Source organism: Ruditapes philippinarum, unplaced genomic scaffold (genome assembly GCF_026571515.1).
Source record: "Ruditapes philippinarum isolate M1 unplaced genomic scaffold, ASM2657151v2 ctg675_1_1_1_1, whole genome shotgun sequence".
NCBI lineage: Eukaryota > Metazoa > Mollusca > Bivalvia > Venerida > Veneridae > Ruditapes > Ruditapes philippinarum.
Window position 1 is genome coordinate 123,176 of NW_026867036.1, and position 13,609 is coordinate 136,784.

General features: G+C 32.2%; 1 protein-coding gene across 3 annotated transcripts; it reads left to right on the forward strand.

Moving 5' to 3' along the window:
- The first annotated feature begins 2,140 nt into the window (after nt 1-2,140).
- On the forward strand, nt 2,141-11,561 carry LOC132734587 (ciliary microtubule-associated protein 3-like). Of its 3 annotated transcripts, XM_060721361.1 has the most exons (8): nt 2,144-2,294; nt 4,892-4,975; nt 6,783-6,928; nt 7,188-7,286; nt 7,949-8,038; nt 9,239-9,375; nt 10,107-10,233; nt 11,259-11,561. In XM_060721361.1, exons 1-8 carry the CDS (start codon nt 2,282-2,284, stop codon nt 11,325-11,327), a joined length of 765 nt encoding a protein of 254 aa, XP_060577344.1. In that variant the 5' UTR covers nt 2,144-2,281; the 3' UTR covers nt 11,328-11,561. The 3 variants fall into 3 exon arrangements, with proteins under 3 accessions (XP_060577345.1, XP_060577344.1, XP_060577346.1); XM_060721362.1 differs by lacking the exon at nt 4,892-4,975 and having other exon boundaries at nt 2,141-2,294; XM_060721363.1 differs by lacking the exon at nt 7,949-8,038 and having other exon boundaries at nt 2,145-2,294.
- The last annotated feature ends 2,048 nt before the right edge of the window (nt 11,562-13,609 follow it).

Below are 13,609 nucleotides of genomic sequence, written 5' to 3' on the forward strand. Positions count from 1 at the left end.
ATAAATATCTTTTTAACATCGTTAATCAAGATAAATAAATGAGATAATAGACAATTGAAAGGTTTTATTTTTGTTCACACTTGCCCAAAATCTCTAATTGATTCTACTTCCGTGTTTTGAAACTCCCGCGACCTATTTTGTTACTTGCGATTTGATTGGACAAAATGTGACAATATGAAAAGCGAAAATATCTTTTACGCGAAAAGAAATTTTTATAAAGTAATAAAATATATATACAAAGTCATTTAAAGATCAATTAGATAGCTTAATTGTGGTCGTTTGAATTTGATAGAATGCCTTCAGTAGTTAAAGTTCAGAACATGCTTACAAGACCTTAATCAGGAATTCACAAGCAAAATTCAGCAAAGAATACATCATGGATCTCGGTAAGCAAAATACAATAACAACACCGAAGGCATTACAGTAGCGAGGCCTCAAGTAAACACAGTCAGTGATTGTAGATATAGGACATGCAGACTCAACCACAGACAGTAACTTTCTACGGAATATAATTCAGTAAAAATCATGTCAGAATTTTGATCTAAAAGGCAGTTTAAAGTTTCACACAAATAAACTAAGATTCTAATGAAATATGAAACTGCATGGAAAACTTACTCAAATGGTATGTAATTATAAATGACAATGTTCTGCCAGACAACATGATAGAATTGTTAATCTAAAATATCCCTTTTAACCCATCTTAGAGACGTGCAATAAGATGGGTTAAAAGGGATTACTCCCCTCATTCTAGTGTCACAGCCATGCAGGAAGAACTGGGCTGGCGATCCCTTGAACATCGCAGATTGGACTGTAAACTGATAATGTTTTATAAGATATACCATAACCTAGTTGCAATTAATCTCCCAACATATGTTCAAACCCCACATAGATTAACCAGACATATGCACCCCTTATCCCTACGTACGCCAAATACAGGTATCCTCCGACTACCATACCTACTCTTTCTTCCCTCATAGCATTATACTATGGAATAAATTTCCTAGTAACATTGCCACCCTTCCCAACTTGAGTCAGTTCAAACAGGCAGTGGTGGGTTTGCAGTACTAGTCTTACTCCCAGTGTTTTTAAACTATTTTATCTCTTATCATCTTGTTTCACTATTAACATTTTAACCATGACTAGAATACATTTTCAGTCTCACCTTCCAAGCATGTCAATGTTTGGAATTTTCTTTTTTACCTTTTCTTTTCACCTTTTACTAACAATCCGACGTGCACTAAATTCCTGCCTTTAACACTCGTAAGAGGGGTTGGCAGTATCCAGAGATAGATAGATAAATAAAAATGCTAACCTTGCATATTTCTAAGAAAAAGAAATAATACACAAACTCTTTCTTGTAAATTTAAAAAGAACGCTTGTTACGTACATTATAATTTGTGTTTCACAATATCCATTTAAAGTTAAAAGCCCAACACTTATCATTTCATTCAAGGTAAAGATAAGTTTACTTTGGATCATAAAATTGAATGTACGACTGAAAACATCCCCATATATCGACTCGATAAAAATTACACATACATCCGACTTTATATTATTCTAAAGGACACTGATTTGCTTTAATTTGTAGCTAATAATTCATGCATAAGCATTTTCAAGAGTAAAATCTGGTTAGGTAGGTGATAAAACTTATCTTGCCATACATTTCTCTAAGCAGGGGAAAAGAGAAAATATCTAATAAAACCATATTACATGTGATAGGTCTAATTTAATAGTTAAAGGTCAAATAATTTAAATGGATATATAAAAACGGTACTAGATAAGATGTAGTCCAACTAATTGTACTGCAAGACGATATATTGTGATATTTTGTATCTGGACAATATTTCGCCTCTAAAAGCGAGATTCTGACCCAGAACGAAAATATCTCGGAATCTGGCTTTGGCACATCAATATATTTTGACTAGCGAATAGTCACGGTAGTCATATGCACGTGTATCTTTGGACTTGTTCAATTTTATATATTTATGTTTGATTACAGCTTTATATTGATCTAAAGAATTTTCATTATCCGTCTTGTCATGCAACAAATGCTTTTTGGTCGTAGACAGTGTTTGTTCTTTGCGACTATTGGTGTGATTTAACGAAAAAAGTCCTTTTCGCTTTTAGATGTCACCTCCTTTCGGTAATTAAACTTTTCGTGGTTGCTGCGTGCTTAGCAACCCACGTAAATACTCGCGGAAAAAATTGTGATATTTTCATTAAATCTGTTAATTTATTAATAAAAAACTTTTAACATTTATATAGTTTACACGGTCATATTATGGCAATGGAAGGTAAGCTTAATAAACGGTTTATAATGTCTAAATTGAAAGTTTTTTTGACAGATCATTTAACAGTTTAAATATCCTACCATTTTGCTAAACATCCCTTTCAGTTGCATTGTGCCTGGCATGATTCCCCTTAATCTCTGAATTTCATAAAAATTGAAATATTTTTTTCAGATATCTACGGATTAAGTAGGCCGCAATTTCAGCTTTGGTGCCGATTTGGTTTTGGGCCGAAATGTCCTGTTTCCGTATACTCAACGGAATTTGGGTTTCAGCTAATATTGCATTTTGATCTGCCAAATGCTAATAAATTTGCAGAAGTGGTAAATTATACAGTAGCATGCTACCTGTGAACTTGGCAGATTTACCTTCTATTATTTACTTTGATCATTGACATAAACTTTGGTGGACACCTGTATATTTAAGAAAAGATGCAACAATCATTACCAGTAAATTTAAGTAAGTCCATGAAAGCATATATCCATATTTAATTATTATAAATTCACAGAAATATTGAATACAAAGGTACCCAATGGCACTAACTCTATTTAGGCAGTGTCATTTCAAGAGATATAAGTTTTAATAGTAAATCATTTTAATATATTTTTTTTAATTCAATGCTTCCTCAAAGACGAATGTGTTTTATTAAATTTGACACAATCTGCAGAACACTTGAGTGTTTTGCATGGACATGAAAATAAAGAAGGTATAAGAATATTGTAACATGTTGTTGACATTTGTTGTATATGCTTTTTATTTCTTTATTTTATATTTAAAAAGAAAGCAAAACATTTAATCAGAAAATATGATCACTTTTTCATCAGAGAATTTGAAGATTCATTACTAATAATATTATTTTTATCAACCATTTTTTTGTTGGAATCAAACAACATGATAAGCTGTAATGAAATTAAAGGAACATAATGGTAAGGTGAAGGCTGTTCAAAACCTTCATCAGTATATACATGAGAGGAAGAGATACGTGCATCTAATATCAAGCTAAGTAGAAGATTTGAAAGGATCAAATCCAATTATGTGCAAATTCAGCTGGCACTAAAAATAATATTAATTATCAGAAATCTTTTGTGAAAATTAAGCTGACATCAAATTTTTATTTAAAAATTCTCAAGGATCAAATTATTTCAAGCGTAAACATAGATCTGTGAATTTTTTTTTAAAAAGTCAAAGTTCCAACTTTTTCCCAGTTGCCCCTTTTCCCCAATCACAGTGGCCGGTGCATTTTGAAGTAATTAAATAAGACCTTTTAATTTGAAGTAAAAATTGCAACAGGTACTATTTTTCAGTTGTTGACTGTTTGTTTTTTAACACACCATACATCTGTGTCTTAGCACGATTGTGTAGGTTTCTTTAGCTTTCTGTGATTCAGTTATTTAAATACATGTATCATTTAGTATGCTATCAATGTGTTTTTAATTATTTTTTTTTACTCGAGAAAGATTTTAGCCTAGTTTTATTGTATGTTTTGTAAGATTTAACAAGAATGTTTATTTTTCTTCAGTCGACTCATTTGGTAATTATTTCTGAATCTTTATATAATGCACACTTTTAAATCTTTCACTATTTGTTTAAATCTGCACCCTTTCAGATCCACAACTATTTCCTCACTAACAACACGTTTTTCATTTTCAAGGCTAAAGCCTTATTTATGCCTCCTTCAAATAAGCAGAATATGTCTATATTTTAATAACTTATACAACTTTTCCAGCAATAACAACTAGTGCACTTGAAACGGAAAATTATGCAAATAGATAAAATATAAATATACATGTACTAGGTGTTCAATTAAAATCACTTTGTATGCGATATATTTTGCCAGATTTGAGTGAAAAGTGTTGCAACACTTTCAATTTGCCCAACAAAATTGGTTTTCTCTAGGAAAGTAAGTGGTCTAGACCAGCACATCCAGTCTAACAAAAATTTTGAAAAAATGTTTCTAATCCCATCATGTTAAAAAACCTCAGTGGAGTCCCTTTAAGAAACTCTTGTTGATTTGAAAGAGCCATTATTTCTACCTAATTGAGATTTCAGTGGAAAAAAAGTTTTTTTTCCCCCGACATTTTTACATACTGGTAGCTACTGTTTTCCACCAAGTACACACAGGGGTGCAACTTGGTTAAAACAATTTTTTTAAAACTCTGGATTGCATTTTTGCTTATAAGTGAATATACGTTATATATAGATTTTAGCATTTACATAATGTAGAAAAAATAAATGTTTTCATGGGGATTATAAACAAGTTTTATAGTTTACTTTTCCGAGAGAAAAAAAAACAAAAAAAACAAAACAACAAATCCCAAACAATAAATTTTGTTAAGGGTGTAGATACCTAGAAGCCAAGGTCTATAAAAAGTTACACCTCTTACAAAATTTATTGCTGACAAATTACTAGATTGTTTATTTGCTGTAATTCACTTGTTTTCTTCTACCTCAGTGTGTTATTTACAGCAATTTTACATTCAAATCTCATAATTATTTAGTGTGTTTCTGTACTGTACACTGTTCTGTTTTCAGTATTTTTGTTGTTTTTATTCTATTCACTAGTGCTATTACTAATATATCACTATACTGTTGTGTGTTTGTAGTGGATGCTTTTTCTATAGCTCATAGATATACTAACTCTACACAAGAAATAAATGACTTAGCTAGATGCCAAAAAGAACCTGCAGGTAAATTAATTGCTCATATCAGATCTAACAATTTTCTTCTGTAGAATCCCTATCTATTCTCATTCATGTATAGATATCTGGTGTTACTTTGTTGCTCATTATATTGAGGTCCAACTTGTTGAGAAGTTTCATACACGCTTCCATTTAGTATGGTGCTTCACAAACATGAAGCACTTTCACAGTACAGAGAATCATGTGGACATATTTAATTTTTACACTATAATGTACTTTGTGAAAAAGGGGCAGATGTGTACACCAGCTAATGTCACTGAAGAAAGCTAATGTGTACTGTTTGTAAATCATCATCGGGACTTAAAAGTCCAAAAGCATAAAAACATAAAGTTTGAAAATCATACTGTGATCAACTGGGCATTTTAAAGTGAAAAAAAAAATGATAAAAGGTTAAAAAGAGCAAGTAAAATAATGCTTCCATCTAAAATAGGACAAGTTAGTAAAAAGGAATTTGCAGGTCTTCTGACTGAAGGTATAACAGGTTTTGATATCATATTTCATAATTTGGAGATCACAATTCAAAGTCCATTAAACCCTAGCATGGACTTTGGCTGAGTTGTAGCCCTTTGTGAGCTGCAAGTTAAAGTATTGTGTATAAGATCAATATCAAGTACTGAAGTTACTTTATTCACTTGAAACTTCACACATAACTGAAGTTGCCTATCCAAGAACCATAACTCTAGCATAAAGTTTGACTGAATTATTCCCTGTTTAATTTGAAAACTTAAAAAAAATCATGGGTAACGTTTTCTTGCCTGAAAAAATACACAGAAATTATCCACTTTAGACTGAAGATCATTTTACAACAACTATAACTTAGACTTTGATTTTTACAGAATTATTGCCCTTGGTGAAAGAACTTTGCTGGGTAAAGTTTTGTACACTAAAACTGCTGAAGATAATTATTTTAAACTTCAAACATGTCATTGTGATTCACCATTCAAGACAGATAATCCTAACATAATTCATTTGAATCTTCACTTTACAGAATATCTTGTTTAATATCACTTGCTCATAAATCTGGCATGGATTTTGGCTGAATTACAGCCCTTTGTAAATTTAGGAAATTACTGGTGCAAGGCAGTATTCACCCTAACAGAATATGATATTCACATAAAAATTTGCATTTGTCTTATGATTGTTATTTTTAGGTTGATAAAAAAGACCCATAACTCTGGCATGGATTTTGACTAAATTATTGCCCTTTGTAATCTTAGAAAATTATAACTCTGTCTTGGATTTTAATGAAACTCTCCTATTTGTCAATTCATATTTTATCCAAGTTCTTGCTCTGATAATACTCAAGCTTACTGTCATTCTGGCAGCTCTTGTTATTGATATTCGATCAGCACAGTTAAACCTACATCTATTCATTAGTTATTATGTCATTATTTCCTACTTAAATTAAACACAAGATTTTAGGCATTTAGTATGGTGTAAAGAGTAATAAAAAATTCTGAATGTTACAAATTTAGTTGTTTTTTTTTTTTATTAATTTTTGGTAAACATCTGCCCTTTTTTTAAATTCATTATTTCATGTAATATGATTCATGTCAAATTAAAATAGCCATCATTTTGTTTATAATTTTAGATCGCAATCATAACTGTAATCATCATAGTTATTTGGCTTGAAATTATGTTGACGTAATCGTTTGCTATGCTGTTAGTATTAATAGTTTAGTTAAATCTTGCTTCACATTCATATATAACATTTTGAGTGTTTACTCATGAAATAAGATGAGGGTTTTGAAGAGTTTTGAGCAAAATATGACATTTGTTGTTGTTTCTTTTTCAGTGGAAAAGGGGCCAAAGGTGTCATTTATGACTACCTTAGACAGGGAATTGTTCCCTGTAAAAATGCCCCAGAACAGGTTTGGAAATGAGATCTGCCCACTGAGAGGGGCTCCACACAGAGGTCCAGGCTGCTATGAGAATGAAGAGGTATATTTTAAGCTTTTGACTCCCAAAATATTTTTTTCTTCATAAATAAATCAGGATTGTTTTTTTTCCCAAACATACATGTCTCCATCCCTTTACTTGTGATACGTAAAAGACTCCTGTTCAAATAATGCATGCCAAAATACACCAATTTACAACCACAGGGACTGCACCTGACTGTACAAGTTGGTACTTCCAAATACTGCGAAAAGAAGTCACATACTTATACTTAATATTGGCAACATATTTTTTTTTTTTTCAGAAAACAAATTTTTGGTATGAAATTGAACACAAGATCAACTCCAGCAAAGGTTACACTTTGGGAGCAAGAACAGGTCCAAGACTTCCCAAAGATAACATAGTAAGTTAATGAGGCACTGAGGCCATATCTAAATATTTTGCTTTTTATTTTTGCTTACTAAATAAGCTTGAATAATAATGACAGTTTTCATATTTTCAACCTTAAGTCTGCAATTGCAGCAACTGACTACCCATGTGACCAGTGCAGACCAAGATCAGCTGGCACATGTATACATGTTGCCTGATCATGGTTTGCACTGTTTGCAAAGTCAGTTACATACATTGTACATGTAATTTGGTATTTTCCTTGAATCAAATGAATGATTTTGTCCAGATTGAAAGATGGATTAGTCAATTTAAGACATTCAGCTTGTATTTATACAGTATACTAGTAATTATCTTTGTACTTTAAAATCTTACAGATGGACTAGAAAATAGAACAACCCTTGGAATAAATAAGAGACCACTCTGTGCTTAAGAAGTTAGGACTATGACTTAATCTTTTTCAAGCACTTGTTTTGAATTTTAAAGTATTTAAAGGAGGAGAATGTAGCATTTATGACAAAAACTTTGATGTAATTGGAAATATACATTTGCTTGAATTAAAAGCCTTATCAATAGCTGCGAACTAGATTATTAGAAAAAACTGATCACAACTTTTTGAAACATATGTTAATTGTATTGTCGTTTAAATACTTTGAAGATGATCATCTTTTATTACAGGGAACTTTTTTCAAAAGTAATACGAATCCTGAACTACGGGACTCTGATATGAAATTAAATGTTTTACAAAGGGCAAATACTACTATAGGGGTAACAAACTGCACACAAAAAAGCATGCACAATATCTGGGCAGGTGTTTCATAATGCTCTGATTTTCATATGTCACTAAGGCTAATATAAAGTAATGTTTAAGCTTAAACATGCACATCTTGTAACCTTAGTGCAGTAATGGGTTAACTTTAATAGGAATTAACTTGTTACTGCAGTATAAAGGTTATGAAATTATTATGTGCAGTCTTCTGGCAGTATGTATGATTTCAGTATTTTGAAATGAAACCCCTTCATTTAATAAGGGGCGTCCGTGGCCAAGTGGTTAAGGTTGTTAACTTCAAACCACTTGCCCCTCACCGCTGTGGGTTCGAATCCCGACAGGGACTTGGATTCTTTCATATGAGGAAGCTAGCTTACGGAACATCAGTGGTTCTACTCAGGTGCCCGTTTGTGCCGGAAATAATGCACTGAGGGGCACCTGAGGTCTTCCGCCACCAGTAAAGCTGGAACGTCGCGATTTGACCTATACTGTGTCGATGTGACATAAAACCCAATCAAACAAACAAATTTTTAATAATGTAGAATTCCTGATTCAAAAAAGGGAGATTCCATTGCACAAATTTAGGATAGTAAAATTAATTATCACCTAAAATTATCATATCTGGAATATAATTAGCTTTCAGCACAATTATTCTGGAAGTAAATGGGACATAAGAAGCATGAGTTTAAAAAAAGATTTCTTTCTAGCACTGGCTTTGGAATTGGAAATTTTTGAATGCTGTGATTTGAGAATTTATTGCATGACCAATTTTGTTGTTCACACATGTATTAAATTGGGTGCATTGTTTATTATACATGTATATGACAGCCTTTGTAAAAGAGTCAAGGGTATTTATTAATATGGAAAAACTTGTTTTTGACAACCAGTCTAGGTAGGTAGTGGGAACATGGATTATATGTTAACCAGTCTTAAGGTAGTGGAAAAATTGTATATATATGTTAACATTTAGTCAACAGGGTGTGTATAATAAGTAAACCATTCTAGGGTAGTGGGAGCATTGTATATATAGATATAAATCTCTATTAATAAAAGGTTTTAAGTGAATTATTATGATTTGTGTTTGCAGTATCATTCTGTTTTTTAATGAAATATTTTTCATATAAATTTTAACTGACCTTAACCATACATAATATTATTGAAGTTTCAAGTAATAAAACTGTTTATCATTATGTTTACAGTTCCAAACACCTAGTCCAACAACTTATCAGACAAAATGTACAGACCTAATGGAGTTTGATAGGTCCAAGAAACCTTTCTTAGTTGGTGCTGATAGATTCCCAGTTTACAGAAGAGATATAAATGAAGTATTACCAGGGTAAGTGTCAGACATATTTAAAAACAAAAACAAAAAAAACCCCACTAAAATATGTGTGTGTTGAAGCCAAAGCTAAACTACTGCAGCAAAAACTGCAAAGCTTTTGTCACACTAGTAATTAGAGCCTGTCCAGCTGCCATGTATGTTTGTATGTAGTCTATATTAAATGAGGGTCCATCCTCCCAGTAAGGGACAAAAAACAGCTTTTGCTGTTGAGTACAGACCCCGGACATGTTGCCAGTTATGCCCTTATCGCTTTATTTTGAAGCACAAGGTGATGATAATTTACCTTTATGCAATTTCCACGGAGTATTAGCCAAAGATATGAATTTTGAGCCAAAAGTATGTCACTGTATGGCAGTCAATGAGAACCTAAATGTACAATAACCTGAGATAATAATAAAAGAAGGCCTTAAAAGGTGCCAAAGATGAGATGTGAATCATGGTCAGCCTGCAAAATCACAAAGAATATTTATATTATTAAGATGAAAGCTGGACAAATCGGATCCATTGAAGCATTATTTAGCAACTTAAACAATCAAAGTAGTTTGCTTTAATCTAATTTAATAGATTAAATTTAATAGACTTCAGTATTGTGTTTTGGAAGTTGATTTTGATTTTAGGTGCATAATGATAAGATATATTGTATGGTTTCTGGGTAACAGAAATGTGTATGTATGTAACATATATATGATAGAGGAATGATTTATTATATTTGTTTTATTATGCAGACCAGGGGTTTACGAGCATGATATAAGAAGAAACAGACGCGTACAGTGGCACCAATCATTTGGGGGTACCCCAATTGCCATGCCTACTATACAGGTCCGCAGTATTATTGACCAGAACACAGAAAAGGTATTTGACTATTCATATGATTTAAATACTTCTTATATATTCTCTTTTATTAGTTTAGGGAGAGGCTGTGCTTTCACCATGACTATTTGAAGAATAGGGAGAGCTATTATGTACCAAGGCATCAGCATTGAGCTGTCGCCATCACCCTTTGGTTGCAAGTTGTTTTCTCCAAAACTACCCGAGTAAATGGGTTGAAACTTTTCAAATTTGCTCTCTATCATTATTAAAGGTCCCATAACTCAAGTTACCTTTTTTCTTACCACCAAGCATTGAGAATGGCCGAGCTTGCTGTCTTATGGACAACTCTTATTAGTCATATTATTATCACTGTCAAGGTTTAAGGGGACTGTACGTTAACTGGTTGGGGAAAATTAGGGTTTTTTAAAAAATCAAACACAATTACACCCAATAAAAATATTGTTTAAAAAAGTATCCCTAATGTGGGAGTATTCACTTTTTTTCATATCATATAATACATGGGGGCAATTTTGATGGGAAATTAATACAAAAAAACAATCACTGAAAAATGAAAACAAAAATAAAATTTATAAAAATTTAAAATTTTAAGTTTATTTAAATATTATAAATGAATGTGAGCTTTTTTCACTGGTTCTTTTGGTGGCAAAAGGTTTAAAAAAAGAAAAACCCAATATACCTAAATACCCCTGATATTTGCAAGCTTAAAATATACATGAACCTTTTGGAGAGCTGCCCTCAAAAGGGGCAGTCACCTTTTACCCAAAAAAATCGTTTTTTATTCACAATAAAATTTTAAACCTCTGTAGAGTAACACGTCTGAGCAGCAACCAAAATCTATGTCTTTCAAAGGGTGATGCTTTACCGAGGTTTTACTGTATAACATTAAAAAATTTCTGTATTATAGCTAACCATTGATCATAGTATAGAAAGAAGAAAAGGTTATTAAGTAAAAAAACTTTACTACGCTCAATTTGACATTTTAATGAATAAAATCCAAAATTTTTCAACCGTTTTCCTAAAACATGTAATTTTTCATTTCTTTTCAGCTTTACAGCACAAAAGAAGAAAAGAAATACAACAGAAAATTGGCATATATGAAGTTGTACTATGAATGAACTGTGATATTTTGTTATGATTTAAATATGCCTATTTTATTAAAAATATAAAAATATTACATAATATTAGTGTTTTATATGAAATATACATAATAAGAACTAACTCCATTTTGTAGTTATTCTGAAAATAGTTTGATAAATTGATAGAAGAAATATTGCAATCTGGAGGAGAATTGGAAGGTGTATTACAAGTGACGTAATATATTGAAATGAATAAATCATTTTTGACACAAATTCTTAGTGGATTCTATAAGCCTATTGTACACTCTCCTTTTTTCCCGATCACTTCCTAAGAGAAATAAATGCATCTTTTTTCAATGAACAAGTTTAGTTAACCATTTACCAATAATGCAAAGTCAATGCTATTGTTTTGATATGCCTTTTCCATTGTTGTTGTATGTTTTTGTTTTGTCTTTAAACCTTTTTTTATTGCCCTACTGCTCATGAAGTAGGGGGATATAGATTTGCCCTTGTCCGTTATGCTGTCTGTGTCAGCATGCATCATTTTTTTACGGGGGCTTTCTAGTATTATTAAAAGAATTTGAAAAATTAATTTAATTTTTAAAACAAAAACCCAATTTTTGAAAAAGTCACTTTTTTTTCAAGAAGTTTAGATTTAAAAGTTTTTATAAACATTTTAAAATTTGGTTGTACATCTGATATAAACTGCATGTTAATTTATTTTTTGAAAGTATTTTTTAATGATGCTTTTTACAGAGGTTTAAAATACATGTAAATTAAGAAATAAATCTGAAATCATATTAAAAATTGTTTACATTATATTTCTTGAGACCATTTATCCTTAACCCATTACTTCATGAGCATTTTGTGAAAAATGGCTGTTTTCATTGAAAAGTTTCCCGTTACAAGTTCAAATTGCTATAATACTATAAAAACTGCTTCAACACTTATCAAACTTGGCACAAATGTTGACTGGACCATTGCCCTTGCAACAAAATGCTCAGGCTTAAATTTTCTGTTACCATGGCAACGAGGGGACATCTCAAAATTGCCAAAAATCACTATTTTGCGTTGATTTTTTCCATCAAAATTAATTTCAAAGTGCTGCAACTTTTCAATGGATTGAGATAGAGTCAAATGCTTTTCAGCGTTGGTTACACGTTACCTTATGATCAATCTGGGGTCATTTACAGCCTGTCACAAGTCCAAAATTTTCTTGGCGATGAGGGGGACTCAGCCCCCCTTCAAACCCCCCAAACAGAAGGGGGCACATCCCCCTTCTGGCAACCCCCTGATGTATCTTTTGGTTGGGGGGCCGCGCCGAAAAAGAGGTCACTTTTTTTAACAACATTTCTCAAACAAAAACAAGTGTTTGGGGCCTAAATAAGGCTTTTTTTCATCATTTGAGACAACAAAAAGGGGGGGGGGGTGATAAAGGCGTTAAAAGGCGTGTATATGAAGTAATGGGTTAAATGACGAAAATTGAGAAAAATTTGTACAATTGCCCAACTGAAGCGCTGGCGAAATATTCTAAACATTTGTAATTTTAACATTGTCTTACGGAGCTAAATGGACACAGAATTCAACATGGAATGCTACTTAGAATTGTTATCTTTAGCCTTTAGTCTGCTAGTGGTAAAAAAGTCTACCAATGGAACCATTGTTGACATTGATGCCATCTGATCATGGTTTGCAGTGTTTACGATCCTGTCGGTAAATACTTTGAATCTTTGCTAAAATGATGAATGATTTTGTCCAGATTAAAAAAAATGGACATGTCTATGGAGGCAAGAGTTATTTTATATCAATTATTTCAATAAAAAGATGTAAATGAACAAGTGTTGTAAAATATCTGTCACCGTAGTGGAGGCATTTATATACCTGCTGCAGTACTGACAGCTGTCCACATAGAACATTCCTGCATAACACATGCTTTTCTACTGCATGGTGCATGCTTTTCTATCACTAGGAAAGCATAGAAAAAAGATGGATACAGGCACAAAAATATATTGCAGAATATAAAAAAGAATGTCATATTCATATTGTTGGTAGGACAAGAAAGGCAAACCCTGTATCTGTTAGCTTTGCTGGAAGGACAAGATTTAAAGGCAAATCTGTATTTGTATGCTTTGTTGGTGGGACAAGCTAGGCAAACCCTGTATCTGTTAGCTTTGCTGGTAGGACAAGGTAGGCAAACCCTTAACTGTTAGCTTTGTTGGTAGGATAAGAAAGACAAACCCTGTATGTGTTAGCTTTGCTGGAAGATCAAGAAAGGCAAACCCTGTATCTGTTAGCTTTGTTGGTAGGACGAGAAAGACAAA

Bases quoted from the DNA above. Each gene is read 5' to 3' on its own strand.
- LOC132734587 (XM_060721361.1), top strand. The intron at 8,039-9,238 runs GTAACAAACTGC...TTATGTTTACAG, and splicing joins GGGCAAATACTACTATAGGG to TTCCAAACACCTAGTCCAAC. The intron at 10,234-11,258 runs GTATTTGACTAT...ATTTCTTTTCAG, and splicing joins TTGACCAGAACACAGAAAAG to CTTTACAGCACAAAAGAAGA.